Below are 13,918 nucleotides of genomic sequence, written 5' to 3' on the forward strand. Positions count from 1 at the left end.
AAATTTGAAAGGCTAAACAGACCTACTTAAGGCTCGACCTGTACTTCTAGACCATCGTGGATGTACGCAGGTGAGTTGCGAAGCTCTTCTTCGATAACGTTTTGCAGTGCCAGCCAGATAGGCGAAGTTCGATCACAATTCGGATGTTCGATTTGAGTGTCGGGCTGGCCTCGGGCTAGTCTCGTACCCAGGTTCTTGTTTTGATATGAAGGGTAGTAGTACAGTTACACGATTACCCCACCACCCCAAAAAATCGTGTGTTGTAAGGAGCGCTGGTTACGAGTCTAGCCTGGGTCTCAAAAATTGAGACCTTGCCATATAGAGAGCAATAGCCCCTGTCATGCGGATGCCAATTACACGTCCCAAAATCTCGATAAATAACCAATACATAAAAGGTGTGTACATTTCGTCCAAATATCACTATTATACTAGTCTCTGAAACTTCACAACCCACGTCTCAGGTGGCTCCCTCGCACCCGGAATGAGTCTCCTCCTCGCAAACGCGTCATCCTTGACGAGCCCCCCAAACCCAACATGAGTCCCAAGCCAATCCACACGGAGTATCACCAGCTCTCGTTGCGCAGGCTTCACATCCACATCAAATGTGAATCTCACTCTAGGCTTAACAGTGGGGGATGCCTTGGAATTCAAGCTCCCGCCCAAAGCAGGATTCATAGTTAGCCGACGTTCGCGCGCTCTTATGAGACTTGCGTGTTTATCCTCTTCAGCGGTACCCCACTCCGTATCTGTGAGTGGACGCTGTAATGCAGCGTGTAGCGCAGTAAGGACTTCAAACGTCGTGTCCTGTTCTCCGGCACTGAGTTCGATGTCGAATGCCCAGGGAAAGTCTTGGCTGATCAGCCGTATTTGCTTGGACCGTGGCGTGAGTGGGACTCGAAGGAGCTCATATCCCCGTCCTGCGTACGGAGATGATGGTGGAAATTGGAGAGAGGTGGGTGGGTATCGCAAATCGTACACCAGCGGCACGCATGGTCCCGCCGCAAGAATACGGTATGCTAGGGGGAGGCCTATTAGGAACGATCAGGGTTATAAGTTTTCATCTGAGCCGCACCGCTTTGTGTGTCCTGGTCGATAAGTGGCATTGAATCATTGGTTCGTCGTACGGGATCACCTAGGAAAGTGGGCATCTTGGCAGTTGTAACTAAACGAGGGGGGACGCTTACGTTTGATCGCTGCGTTCTCTTTGTCATGTCGAACTGCGGTGCGCGTCTCGAAAGCGCATTGGAGAGATGGATTTTGGCGAGTGCCACCTTGATGGTCGGCCGAGTCAGATTATATGAGAGATTAGATGACAGGAACCTACCGTTGTACATGCATGAGTTAGAAACGTCGCGTCGTCGGGATTCAACAGGACACATTATATCTACACAACGAATGAGCTTGGCATAGAACAAAGGAGAGGGTAGATACCTTGCACCCCAGAATTTGCATGTGGGTGAGTGTCACATTGGGGACGAATAGGGTGGTGTTCTAATAACGGCTGAGACAGAGAGCCACAAGTAGAACAGGGATAGCTGCTTACGGGTATGAGTGGCATTACCGTCATGAGGGAGACGGTTCGAGGGGGGATCGATTGCAAACGCATCGCGCTGTTCAGCGGGCTTGTTGAATGAAGGCGAATCGACACGTGGAAGCTGTACTGGAGGACTGGGCCACCCGTTGTAGCGAGCATTGTGCAAGGCTAGAGGTGAGGAGTTGGGACATGACGGACGAGTGAAATGAGACATGGGGGAGGTGGCGTTGATGTAGTACGCGTACGATAACTTGAGATGCTCGAGAAAGCATCGTTTTGAGGGGTTTATATACCATCGGAATGGCAAGGGCCAATTGCTGTAGAAGAAGCTGCTTATCGTCACTGTAGGCCAAAGCGGCACTGCCACTGCCACCCTTCAACATGTCACCTTCCTTATATACTCACAACGGCGGCAGAAACTCTCAAAGCAAACACGATGTCGGATGCACCAGCGTTTCCAGTGCTGGTATGTCTTCGCTTTCTGCTCGCCGTTCTACCACTTCCAGGTCAACATCTCCTCAGACATGACCACCAACTCAGCTCTCCACTGACCTCCTACCTTCGCTGTATGTGCCAAAGCGCTGCTAAACAAGTAATTGCACCGCTAATCCATGGCATTACCAGTAAACGAAGGTCTTTGGCTTCTCGACAATGATATCGACCCATACATTGGAGGAGTTTTTCACCATGTACGTCACTTCACTGGACCACATGTCATGAGCTGACCAGCTGTGCCATAGTCGCCTCTCCTACTCTCCTTGTTTTCAACCATTGTACCTCCACTCCCAATAACATGGGCTGTATCTGATGCAGTGGGAGCATGGGCACTTCTCCGTATATGGCGTGCACGCCAGGGTTTATCACCTCACAAGGGCACGAGGTCCAATGCAGAGAGCCTCATCGTAAGCGTGTGCGTTCCATCATCATACTTCAAGTACGCATCTAACGCACCTCACAGCTACTTACTGAATCCATACCTCCTCCTTCCATCACTTGCGCTGTCGACATCCACATTCGAAAATGCCCTCACCCTCCTTGCTCTCATGTTCGCCTCTGAAGGTACTTCCCAATGCCTTCATCGAAGTTGGCTCATGCGCATTCCTCAATTTCAGGTAGACCATCTTCCGCTCTCCTCGCCATCGCATTCACAGTTCACCTCACCCCCTCCTCTATCCTTCTGCTTCTACCGATTCTCATGGTCCTCGTCACCTCTCCTGCGTCTCACCTCGCGTCCCCGCGCCTGTTTCACGGCAGCCTCAGGCGTATACCGTTCCTATTTGGTGAGTTCACACTGTACTGGCTCGTCCTTGTAGGCGCAGCATGTACCATGGCGGGCGGAGGCTGGAACTGGGTTAGTGCGTCATGGGGCGCGAGGTAAGTCAACTTCCAATGCCTGGCAGATGGTCCATAAACATACCATCCCAGCCTCACGTTACCAGACCTTACGCCTAATCCCGGTCTTTGGTGGTACTTCTTCACCGAGATGTTCGATCACTTCAGACCATTCTTTCTCATGGTCTTCTCTGTGCGTTCTCGTCCTCTTCGCGCGAACATGTGCCATCTAACTACATAGTTAGGTTCACCTCGTCATTTACATACTACCTATTTGCATAAAATTCCAGTAAGAGATTCCGGGGTATTATACGTGCTAATTGTGATTGGTTCTGATACACTCACTTGTAGACATGACCCCCTCTACGCCGCATTCCTCCTCATAGGCGTCCTGGGGACATTCAAAGCGTACCTAACTCTCGCGGACCCAGGCTTGTTTCTAAGCATGATATCTCTCTTCCCTGAAGTACACGGTTGTAAGTCCCCCTTCCCTCCTACATTCGCCCTACCTCAACTCGCACTCACAGACCTACGATACCCCATCGTCACTACACTCCTCCACTTACACGCCGCGCTCCTCCTTCCGCTTCAACATGTACTCTGGGTAAGCGAGGGCCGTGGGAACGCAAATTTTTACTATGCTGCGAGTCTTGTTATGGGGATGGCGGGTGGTGCTGGGCTTGTGGATGCGTGTTGGGCGGGGATGAGGGTTGCTGTGGGGGATGCTAAAGTGGGGGCTGAGGAGAAGGTAAACGGTGAGAAAGTGAAGAAGGTGTGGTGGGAGGTGGTGCAACAGTGAGGAGTGAGGAATTATTTGAGGCTAGTGTGCATTGTTGCTGTTTTGTGCGAATAATTTGCAAGGCAGATATACTTGTATACAATTGAGTGACCCGATTGGTGGTGGGAATCAGTGACTGTTTGAGTCACTCTCTCTCCTACTCGGCTAAACAACTTCACTTCCAGGCTCGCACATCCAACTCATATAATCGCACGTACGCCAGCTCGGTTTTTTGTGTACATCACCCAAGCTACGGCTTGCCATCGAGGAATGGAATCAGGCCGTTCCGAGCCATCTGGAAAGCCCAACACCCAAAGCTTACGCCACTTCTACCATCGGGAACGACTCTGATAATCAATATGATGATACAAAACTACAAATGGAGAATGCAAGACGATGTCTATAATGCTCCACAGAAATCGTGGCAGGTATTACGACAAGATTCTTTCAACCACTCGCGCATATGACCGTATTCAGGCGCCCTCCACACCAATTTGTGCGTTTTCTTGAAATGTCGGTTGGCAATTACGCACGCCAGATCGTCTCCACCGATAAATTCGACCATATTCTCAACCCCGGGCCAACCCTCCAGCAGCCAGCACATTTTGTCTGCAAGTTCCAGGACCCCGACTTCCGACGTGATGCCAAAAAACCCCGAGCACTTGAGAGAGAAGAGAGCAGATGCTACCCAATCCTGGCTGTTCCATCCGGGAATGTCGTGCATAATCTGAACTCTTGAGATGATTCTCTCCATTTCGCCGAGCTGGACCCAGTTCACTGTTCCGACGCTGAAACTTCCACGCCAGTTGTCTGATTTTTCGTATGGCTGGTTGAGTTTGATGTCTGTGGCGTAGTTGTCCGGGTTTCCCACGACCTGGTATGTGTTTCCGATACCAGGATCGGTTTCGACGTAGATCACCCAGTGAAGGGGAAAGTGCCTGTAGGGCCCTATTTTGCCTCGCCAAAGCTGGATGATTTCGACGTTATAGGGTGTGGAGCCGTTAAACATCTTAGAAGAAGGCTATAGGACTCGGTGAGCTATAGTTCGCTGTATTTTACGATGATGTGCTCACCGAAATTGCAGATGATAGATATGACAGACACGGCAGATAGATCAACGATGGGATAGTACGAGGTTTAATTCATCGATGACCTTTATTTATGTGCAAGCCCTAGTAGAATTTTGTTTTGCGGCAGCTTTGAAGTGCGGATGTAATAGGACATGTCCATTGTACTCGCGCTTTGGGTGGACCGTCCACTGCAGCTGATTGTGTAGCGGTTATGGTCAAGGTGGAGGCACCCAGGTCCCAGCGGTCTAGAGTGCTTTCGTTCCTATGTCACCCTTCGTTCTAGCTAGATCTAACATATGTGAGTCGTGACCAACTTTTCTTTGTCAGAATGTCCTTGTAGACAAGTGTTCTAATCTCACTAGTCATAAACTAGCCCATTCAAACGCACGGATGATGTTGGTCTTTAGGCTAAGTCCTGCTAGGCCGCAAGTTCACACCTTCTGATTGCGTGGTGGATTGCATCAAGTTTCACACTCGCACGTGCGTATTTTAGGCTTCTGAGACGCTGGCTGGCTCGTTCACGAACTTTGTATAACGACGTAGTTATGTTTCGCCGTACGTTAATATCCACTTGAAGTGAGGGACCAACCACGCTGCGAAATTGACCGCTTAGCTAGCTACCAGTGCTTGGACGTTAACTCAGTTTATGGGCCATCTCTCATGCCATCTAGACCTGCGATCGTAAAAGCACATCCGTTGATTACGCTATGCCCTCACCGCTGCTTTGAGCCAGATCTGAGAATAACTTTGAGCGTACTTTCCAACGGTACAGAGTTTCCAGGCACGTACATAAACCACTCTGTCATAGCTGCCTCACCTTATGTTCAATCACCATGCTTCCAATTGTAATGCAGTGGGCGCGCGGGTCCCCCTGCGCATATATGGTGCACACGTCAGGGTTCACATATATGTTCCCTCGCCATATAACCATAGACCTTTCATGATGGAAGGATTCGGAGCTCGAGTAGGTAGGTACCCACGGCAGCAAGTGAAGTTAAATTGCGGCTGCTTTCCGCGAAGAAGCAATACTCCCGATGACTTACACCAAGGCGACTTCGTGATCCAGCTTAGTATTCAGGGAGAAGAGACGGGGGGAAGAAAATCGGCACCGCGCTGATCTTTCTATCAAGATGGAAAGTTCTAAACCCACGTGGGGACGTGAGAGAATCAAGAATAACAGACTGCAGGATACGTTGACTCTCATTGGCTCATAGTGACCGGTGACCAGATATTCACCATTACCATCCACTGTCGTTGCATTATTATCGCACGTTGTCCGCAGCAAATATTCTTCTTCCTGCTGCCATCAGCAGCCATTGCACGACTAGCATTTGATCCCAACGTAAGTAGCGACGCATATTTTCCACACTTCATACAATTCCGATAAACGATAACTGATAGTAAGATGTTTGTACATTTTCTCCGGACCTTCGAAGTCATAATCTCTGGAACTTCACTACCCATGTCTCAGGTGGCTGCCCACTACCCGGAATGAGTCTACTCCTCGCAAATGCATCATCTTTGACAAGCCCCAGAAATGCAACACGGGGTCCAAGCCAGTCGATACGGAGTAGCAGCGGCTCCGGCTGCACAGGCCTGCGATGCGGCACATTGGCACCAGGTGCAAAGCTAGTGTGTCCTGCAGAATGCGCCCTCCCGAGCAACGCAGGTTCAATCCGTAGGCGGCGATCGTGAGCTCTGAGAAGACTCGCCCGCTTATCTCCCCTAGCGGTTCCCCACTCTGTGTCCGTGAGTGGGCACTGCAATGCAGTGTGCAGTGCAGCGAGAACGTCGTAACATGTTACGCCCTCTTCTCCGGCACTGGGGCCAATGTTAAACGCCCAGGGAAATTCCGGGCTGATGAGCCGTATCTGCGTAGGCCTTTCTGGCGTAAGTGGGACGCGGAGGAACTCGCACCCACAGCCTGCAAATGGAGATGATGATGGAAAACGAAGAGAGGTAAGCGCGCAGCGCAGATCATATATCAATGGCACAGATGGTGGCGCGAGAAACGGATGGGGGTGTGCTGGTGTGAGCCATAAGAATTAATCCAAAATAACAAGTTGCGTAAGAGCCGTACCCTTTTGCGTGTCGTTACCGTTTAGTGTCATCGTTTGGCGCGCGGAACGATCGTCTATGAGAATATGCAATTGAACGTCTAGGAAGTTCGGAAAACGAAGGTGGACGCGTACACATGAGCCATGTATTCTCTGTATCATGCCCTGTAGTGCGCATCTCAGAGCCCTGGTGAGATTGAATGCGAGCGCCGCCTTTATCAGGCAAGTCAGATCGCATAATTGACCTGACCCCAACGGCAACAGAGAACTCACCGCTCCATGGCCAAGAATTGGGGACGTTGCGGCGTCGAGAGTCATCAGGACCCATCATAATACCGGATGCTTCAGAACGGATTAAGCTTGAAAGTAGAACCATAAAAAAAACGAAATCACCTTGCGCCCCCGCATCTGTGCTGGGGTGAGTTGCATAGGGATGAAGTTCTAGTAGCGAGTGAGCATTGACAGCCTAAATAGAACTAGAGTTACAACTACCGGCATGGTCAGCGGTAACCTCAAAGGAATGACGCGAGGGAGCATCGATAACACGGGGAAGTTGTATTGGGGGGTGGTGCCATCCTGCGTAGCGAGCATTGTGCAAAGCTGGAGGAGACGAGAAGGTAGGATTAGGGGTAACATACTGGCACTGCCAGGGGGGACGAGCTGCATAAAACATGGGGGAGAAGGTGATGATGTATGGAGATTTGTGATGCTCGAGGCATTGCGGTAAGCTGAGGGGGATTTTATATGTGATTAGTACTCGACGGAGAAGGAAGTTTGATCGTGCTGAATGTCGGCATGTTTGATTGTACAATGTTTGGCCCCGGGCCCGGGGGCCAAACATTGTACAATCATCACAAGACAAGTTCCCGTTTTGTGCAGACCAGTCCCCTTCCGTCGACCCTTTTTTGTGACAGTCACAAGGGTTTTGCCAGCCTGTGCTGTGACACACGACGAACAAAGTTTGCACGACGTAGAGGGTCACGTTCAGCTGCAATCTTCTCGATGTGTTTGAACAAAAAACCTGCCTGTACTAGACCTGGCGAGTTCGTAATGGGTGGTAACTATGTACCTGCTGCATTTTTGGTTTTGATGGTAAGGGACCACATATGACACAGTAGAATTGTCACGCTCATTCTTGGGCGTAACGTTCCCGTTTTGTGCACCTTTACATGGCGCAGCTGCTCCGAGGGAATGACTCGCCGGAAATGTAATGGAAAGAGCCAGAGTTAGCAACCGGCTGCTATGCGTGTGAATTACTCACCTGAGGTTCCCACGTACCGGCTCTAATTAGACGTGACAGCGGGCCCTGATGGCGCGTCTTAATCGAGTGATTTATAGCTCTACCCACCAGAATGAATATTTATTCAATACTGAGGGGCCTTTAGGGATGAGTGGGTGGTGTCGGCAAGTAGGAGGGTGTGCCCGCTGCCATATTTAGATGCCGCCGGCACCGGCTGATGTGATACCCGAGCCACGTCATCATTGAAGCCTTTGAGCTCCCTGTTGTACACAGCGAGCTCGTGTATCTCGATAACATGAGCACCCATTTGAGGCGGACTTTTTTCTATAGGTAGCAGATGATCATGTATGTAGTTCCTAGGTCAAATAACAGACTTTTCCGTGCTAGAATACCAACTATTGACACAATTAAACATCATCCCCGCTGGTGTTGTCCTCATCTGTCGTCTCCACATATTCTGTGCTCTTTGGAGCCTGTGTGGATGACCCCGATCCTCGTGCTCGCTTCCTCGGAGGTGCATTCTCCTTGCCCTTGCGTTTACGTTGCACACCAGCATCAGCACGCTTTTTGCGTGGCTTGCCGACAACTTCTCCTTTCTTACGGCGCGCAGCGAGTTGGGCACTGTACTCCTCCCGTTGACGTGGAGACAATCGGAACCAGCGGCAGGAGCCATCCTTCAGTGCGTCACGAATCTTCAGGAGGGCGTTGAGATCGTTTAAGCTTGTGGGGGATTGGAATGGTACGCCCTCAGGCCAACCCCTGATGTCGATCCCAAGCTTCTCCTTGATGGCGACATCGAAGTTCGCATAGTTGATTCGGATATCACGCCTTTTAGCCACAGTCCCTAAAACCATGGTAGTTAGCATAGATTCTGAAACGACAAATAGAAAAAAACGTACTTAAACCTGAATTAAGGAGCCGGGTGCAAACACGTTGCATGTTCTGCACCGTCTCGCGTTCATCAATGTCTAACGTGAATATATTAGCATATGTAGCAGTGAAAAAGTGAAACAGCATACTTCGACCTGCCATACATGCCCATTGTTCCAATTTTCGTGCGATTTCATCAGCCTCCATCTGGAGGACATCCTCCCAAAAGTCCATAACATTGTTGGTTCCAAACCATGTTGCCTGGGCAGTATCATACACATGTCCCCGCGAGGCAAAGAGACACGCGTAGATTCCAGTTCGAACAGCGAGGGCATCAAGCTACGTATTTGTTAGCTAGGCATTAGACAATGATGTAACACACGTACCATTTTAAAGACATTATCTAAAGTTGATTGGGCATCGCAGGCTGCTGCAGTATTGCTCGCACGCACGCTCATATTTCGTAGAGCGCGGTGCTCGTTAAGTCGGTCGATGTATTCTTGCTGATCCTGGAGGGATAGGTTTTGCAAGGCCTCGTCATCCTTCACCATTTCGCGAATCTCATCAAGCGAATATTTAGCTCCACGGGGACGATCTATTGATTGTTTTTTTCAATAAGTTAATACACGATGCAATGATTCAAAGGTACAACAACTCACCTGCGTTTACTTCCTGCGCTTTCACATGTATCAGAGCATTGGCGAGTTGCACGTTGCGATGCCCCTTGTAATGCTTTTCACCTCCCATAAGCTTCTTCACCTTGTCTTGAGTGACGCCGTGTTCGAGCGCAATTGCGTTGATCTTATCATTTTGGTCGGCAAGTAGCTGTTGGATGGCACTTGTGAGCGCATCTTCAGTCTCTTTGCGTTGTGCTGTGGAAAATTTTCGGGAAGCTCTTCGTGCATTGGCCTGTGCCTTCTGCGCAGCGTTAAGTGGGGCCCTGGACATCAGAACAGGCCGGTTTGGATTCCTAGCAGCCCAGGATGAGTTGTTTGCGTCAGCAGGAATTTCTGTTGGTGATATTTGTGAGTTAGTAGTCTGAAGTGATGTGATGGAGGCCCGCACCATTTCCATTCGCCACCTCCTCCTGGTTGGACATATCCAGGGCATTGTGACCTGCAACACTGGTCCGTTCAGCGTGTGACATGTCGCATTGAGACACAGTGGGTAACATCGCCACCTCGTCCTGGTTGGACGCACCCAGGGCATTGTGACCTGCAACACTGGTCTGTTCCGATGCACCTATGCAAGACACGTCCATGTGAAGGGATGCGTCTGACACGGCAGGTAACAATGTGTCGTCCAAGGACACGTCGCGTCGAGACACGGCGGGTAACAATGTGTCGTCCAAGTTGAGGTCCTCATTTAACAGCTCCGATAGTGATGGGAGAGATTGATATAATGCCGGGTCATTCCAGTCAATGCTGAAGCGTTGGTCGAAAGGCTGCTGGGAATATGGAAAGGGTGCATCGAACGGACGACTAGCTACCAGGGTGGGAGGATATGGGGGACATTCTAGTCCTTTGTTGACATTTTCTGGGTGAACGTGAAAAAATTGTAAGACAAACGAGGAGAGCGACTACTCGCCTGGCAGAGAATCACCGCACTGGAAGTTGGAATCACTTGTGAATAAGAAATTTGGCAGGTCCATTGTGCGGATCTGAAGCACAAATTTTACTGTAAGAACAGCCCGTCAAGGGAACCACTAGGAAAATATACAGAAATCAAATTATTTTTTTTGCTTACCTTGGGCGAATTCTAAGGACATTGAAGTCACGTGCTTGTGCACGGTGAATGTTGGCAACGTGCATAGCAAAAGTCGAGGATTATTGACGGTGCGGTACACGGGAGTCGCAGCAAGGATCCGTATGATAAATACACGCTAAATACATCAAGTGCAGTATGGAATAACAGCATCGCAACTCACATGGGTGCGAATTCGAGGGAAATACTGGATTGAGAACTGGTATAGCCAGATCAGCTGAAAGCGAGCAAAAGTTTTAACAAAACGTACCCAGGCTGTAAAACAACTTGAGTGATTTAGAGCAGTATCCACCGCAATACACAATGCACGCAATGGCCAACTGATGCGAGAAGGCCATTAGAACATACAACAGAAATCGAAGAAGCAACATCTTACCACATGTCACAGGGATCTTGCCAGAAAACCTCCTGCATCTTGGCTGGAGAGCAGCGTCGGTGTGTGTGTGCAGCGTCGGTGTGAAGATTTGAAGCTGGCAGCTAACTGTGACCCAGCACGTTGGGGCATGTACATATGCATACACAGCAGTTCTTACCATTTTGAGAAAGTAAATTTGCTTCCGTCGTCTACCGGCGGCAACTACAATAAACCTACATCATACTCCCACGGTCTTTCGTTCGTGCCCCACAGACCACCGATACCCATCATACCTATGGTACAGGGAGCGTCTCAGAGATGAGAAGGATCAAGAGATCTTGATTCTTCAAGAGGGTATGGATAGCACCATCCAATCGCTTTCTGAAGCACAGCAGGTCTGTTGGCGTCCCAGCATTACATTTGCTGATGTTGACGGTATCCTTGCAGAACCAGGGCCTCAACGATGAAGCAACGAATGCCCAAATCGACACCCTTATTCTCGACAACCGAAAGAAGCTCAACCAGGTCATTGGTTCGTATCATTCGAGTGCTACATGTACCTCGTAACAAGCTCACTCGTGTCCCAGATTCAATCCTGCACTGGAGGTTCACGAAACATAGGCTATTACTCTGCTGTCCGGCTCCTTGGTTAAACAATCCCTTTCTTTGACACCTAGTATGTTCTGACATCTTGTGCCAACAGCTCTCAGCGTTACCGTTACATTCCTCCTGCGCTCACCACGAGTCTTCAATCAGGATAACGTGATTCAAAATTACATCAAGCCCGCCTCATCCAAAGCGATGCTTGTGGACTTCCTCATTTTCACAGTCGGTGCATATTGTCCATTGCATGATTCCAAGCTAGTCAATATTTTACTCATCCATAAACCTACTAGGCGGAACACCCCAATTCTCACTAACAAAAGGCTTCACCTTCACCCCATCAAACCTCGTTACCCAATCCCTCCTTAACGTCCTCGAGACTCTCCCATCTCAACAAAGAGACTGGGGGCGTCGAGTGTTTGCTTCGTGAGTCCGGTCCGGTAAGTTTTCAGAAGAAGTGCGTCGATTATATTCGTCCTTCACATATCGTAGTCGTAAACAGTGCTAATTTGAATATAATCTTAACCTTGCCAGACGAGTGAACCACGTCGAAGGGCATCAAAGTATGTATCAGCTCCGAGGGCCATCAACGACAACAGCTCGTCCCATGCGCGGACATGCAAATCTGCCACATCTATAAAAGATGCTATTCCGTCCCGTAATTGATCCGTGAGAGGCCCTTCGACATCATGGGCATCAGCTCACAACTGAAATGCCCGCTGGAGCAAATCCGTTATCTCGGCAAGCCCTTCTTCACATCCTGGTTTGACTGAATCCCAACCCTCCCGGTCTACCCTAATCACGATCGACATCCCATACAATTCCAAGAATTCACATTGGATAGTGCTACTGCGGCAGCCAGTGCAGTAGCCTAAACTTATCCATAAGCTGTCGAGACGCTGAAGAAGATCTTGAGTATCCTAAGTGCAGACAGACATTGGTAACGCGCACATGAATTACAACTGAGCGCTTACCACAGCTGCCCCTTTACGATGTCGCCATCGTGTGCGGGACTTCGCCTGTTCTTGAAGCCGGCGACTATATTTGTTTTGAGCTGACGGCACTGAAGTGACGAGAACTGAGATCACTTACCGTGCATAGCTCTCCTTCTTAGATTTAAGTTGAGCTTCTCGACGCTCCTCTGCAGATTTATACTTGACGCACATTATGTGTGGTGAGTTGCAGCTGTTGCAGAGTATAATAGGTGTGTTGTAGACTAGACGTTGAATGATTGAGATTTTTGACCCAGAAATTTCAGTTATCGCTCACACAGAATTCAGCGACACTTCGGGACACAAACCTAAGTCGATATTCTACATACTTCGGGACACAAACTCGAGTCGATTATCTACAGTACATGGCACTCAGGAAATGGGCATAGCATTATTGTATTACATTGATCTCCAATCTTATATATATCTTGAAGATTTTCATAGTGAATTCCTGGCATTGCCAAATAAATGCCTATGAGGATGTCCATAGTGAATTCCTGGTGTTGTTGTTGTAGTGAATTCCTGGTGTTGACTCCATAGTGAATTCCTGGTGTTCACTCCTTAGTGAATTCCTGGCGTTGACGATCTCGTAATGAATTGATTGATGGAACGTGATACAGGTACATGTAAGTAAATAACCCAAGCGCCCATCTACCAGCTCCTACTAGTATATGTCCTCCACTTGAGCCCACAACTCATCACTCGAGTGGGATGAGGAAGTAGGTGTGGAAGGAGGCGTAGGTGTGGAAGGAGGCGTAGGTGTGGAAGGAGGCGTAGGTGTGGAAGGAGGCGTCTGTACAGTATCTAGACTGACTGCTACTGAAACAACTGAATGGATAGACTTCGCTGGCGAGGAAGGGTGGTGCGATGGGGCAGTTCGTGGCTGCGCTTCTGCTCGAGTATTCAAGATGGGGAGATTAGACTATGGAAAGGATCAGTACAGTTGGCCGATAATTGTGAAAAAAACTTACTGGACCAGTGATTGTCTGAGTCGCCTCAGTGTCTGTGGTGTGGCTTATCTCAGCTGCTTTCTCGGTCACTGTAGCCTCCCCGGTAATCTTCGTTCGATTGGTCCAAGTGTGAGTCACCAGAAGATCTGGGCGCCGTAAACCTATAAAAATAAACGTTGAGAAAATGAAAAAAGTCGGTGATGTACTGTACCTTGCAATCGATAGGACCGTGAGCTCATGATGGGACTTCTAGAGGAGCAAGTCTTTGTCGATAACTTGAAATCAGCACAGTCACGTGCACACTTTGACAGGTAGATCATCGTCTCCATGCTGGCGCAACTAGAAGACTATGGCGCCAGGGCACATCAACAAA

The 13,918-nt window shown here is 49.3% G+C and overlaps 8 protein-coding genes across 8 annotated transcripts; 2 read left to right on the forward strand and 6 right to left on the reverse strand.

Annotated features, from left to right (window-relative positions):
• Positions 1-423: 423 nt before the first annotated feature.
• On the reverse strand, positions 424-1,748 carry DEU56DRAFT_913153 (uncharacterized protein; the record flags this gene model as incomplete). Its single annotated transcript, XM_041357492.1, has 6 exons — positions 424-1,028; positions 1,073-1,132; positions 1,185-1,271; positions 1,325-1,384; positions 1,432-1,491; positions 1,544-1,748. The coding sequence occupies 6 exons, from the start codon at positions 1,746-1,748 to the stop codon at positions 424-426; spliced, it is 1,077 nt and encodes a 358-aa protein (XP_041207924.1).
• Positions 1,749-1,970: 222 nt separating this feature from the next.
• Positions 1,971-3,699, forward strand: DEU56DRAFT_887800 (GPI transamidase subunit PIG-U; the record flags this gene model as incomplete). Its single annotated transcript, XM_041356232.1, has 9 exons — positions 1,971-2,100; positions 2,159-2,223; positions 2,275-2,444; positions 2,493-2,593; positions 2,647-2,908; positions 2,960-3,059; positions 3,112-3,155; positions 3,218-3,342; positions 3,394-3,699. The coding sequence occupies 9 exons, from the start codon at positions 1,971-1,973 to the stop codon at positions 3,663-3,665; spliced, it is 1,269 nt and encodes a 422-aa protein (XP_041207925.1). The 3' UTR covers positions 3,666-3,699.
• Positions 3,700-3,854: 155 nt separating this feature from the next.
• On the reverse strand, positions 3,855-5,012 carry DEU56DRAFT_388263 (uncharacterized protein). Its single transcript, XM_041345963.1, has 2 exons — positions 4,718-5,012; positions 3,855-4,665 (listed from the first exon to the last, which is right to left on the reverse strand). Exon 2 carries the CDS (start codon positions 4,651-4,653, stop codon positions 4,045-4,047), a length of 609 nt encoding a protein of 202 aa, XP_041207926.1. The 5' UTR covers positions 4,654-4,665; positions 4,718-5,012; the 3' UTR covers positions 3,855-4,044.
• Positions 5,013-6,057: 1,045 nt separating this feature from the next.
• DEU56DRAFT_806427 (uncharacterized protein) lies at positions 6,058-7,075 on the reverse strand. The gene is made up of 4 exons (XM_041353339.1): positions 7,045-7,075; positions 6,907-6,984; positions 6,795-6,848; positions 6,058-6,740 (listed from the first exon to the last, which is right to left on the reverse strand). The coding sequence occupies exons 2-4, from the start codon at positions 6,947-6,949 to the stop codon at positions 6,151-6,153; spliced, it is 687 nt and encodes a 228-aa protein (XP_041207927.1). The 5' UTR covers positions 6,950-6,984; positions 7,045-7,075; the 3' UTR covers positions 6,058-6,150.
• Positions 7,076-8,418: 1,343 nt separating this feature from the next.
• On the reverse strand, positions 8,419-9,949 carry DEU56DRAFT_737506 (uncharacterized protein; the record flags this gene model as incomplete). The annotated part of the gene is made up of 5 exons (XM_041348589.1): positions 8,419-8,855; positions 8,911-8,979; positions 9,031-9,220; positions 9,268-9,476; positions 9,541-9,949. The coding sequence occupies 5 exons, from the start codon at positions 9,947-9,949 to the stop codon at positions 8,419-8,421; spliced, it is 1,314 nt and encodes a 437-aa protein (XP_041207928.1).
• Positions 9,950-11,356: 1,407 nt separating this feature from the next.
• On the forward strand, positions 11,357-12,033 carry DEU56DRAFT_948630 (uncharacterized protein; the record flags this gene model as incomplete). The annotated part of the gene is made up of 5 exons (XM_041359086.1): positions 11,357-11,395; positions 11,448-11,525; positions 11,588-11,648; positions 11,704-11,832; positions 11,897-12,033. 5 exons carry the CDS (start codon positions 11,357-11,359, stop codon positions 12,031-12,033), a joined length of 444 nt encoding a protein of 147 aa, XP_041207929.1.
• Positions 12,034-12,304: 271 nt separating this feature from the next.
• Positions 12,305-12,769, reverse strand: DEU56DRAFT_756468 (uncharacterized protein; the record flags this gene model as incomplete). The annotated part of the gene is made up of 3 exons (XM_041350041.1): positions 12,305-12,523; positions 12,578-12,641; positions 12,696-12,769. The coding sequence occupies 3 exons, from the start codon at positions 12,767-12,769 to the stop codon at positions 12,305-12,307; spliced, it is 357 nt and encodes a 118-aa protein (XP_041207930.1).
• Positions 12,770-13,259: 490 nt separating this feature from the next.
• Positions 13,260-13,784, reverse strand: DEU56DRAFT_913159 (uncharacterized protein; the record flags this gene model as incomplete). The annotated part of the gene is made up of 3 exons (XM_041357493.1): positions 13,260-13,517; positions 13,567-13,706; positions 13,757-13,784. 3 exons carry the CDS (start codon positions 13,782-13,784, stop codon positions 13,260-13,262), a joined length of 426 nt encoding a protein of 141 aa, XP_041207931.1.
• Positions 13,785-13,918: the final 134 nt, after the last annotated feature.

This window comes from Suillus clintonianus, assembly GCF_016758775.1.
Source record: "Suillus clintonianus strain FC179 chromosome Unknown DEU56scaffold_40, whole genome shotgun sequence".
Classification (NCBI taxonomy): Eukaryota; Fungi; Basidiomycota; class Agaricomycetes; order Boletales; family Suillaceae; genus Suillus; species Suillus clintonianus.

Coding starts and splice junctions, on each gene's coding strand:
- DEU56DRAFT_806427 (XM_041353339.1), bottom strand. CDS start 6,949: ATGCGCACTACAGGGCATGATACAGAGAATACATGGCTCATGT. Junction 6,849..6,906: donor AGAGAATACATGGCTCATGT/GTACGCGTCCAC, acceptor ATATTCTCATAG/ACGATCGTTCCGCGCGCCAA. Junction 6,741..6,794: donor CGGTAACGACACGCAAAAGG/GTACGGCTCTTA, acceptor GGCTCACACCAG/CACACCCCCATCCGTTTCTC.
- DEU56DRAFT_388263 (XM_041345963.1), bottom strand. CDS start 4,653: ATGTTTAACGGCTCCACACCCTATAACGTCGAAATCATCCAGCTTTGG.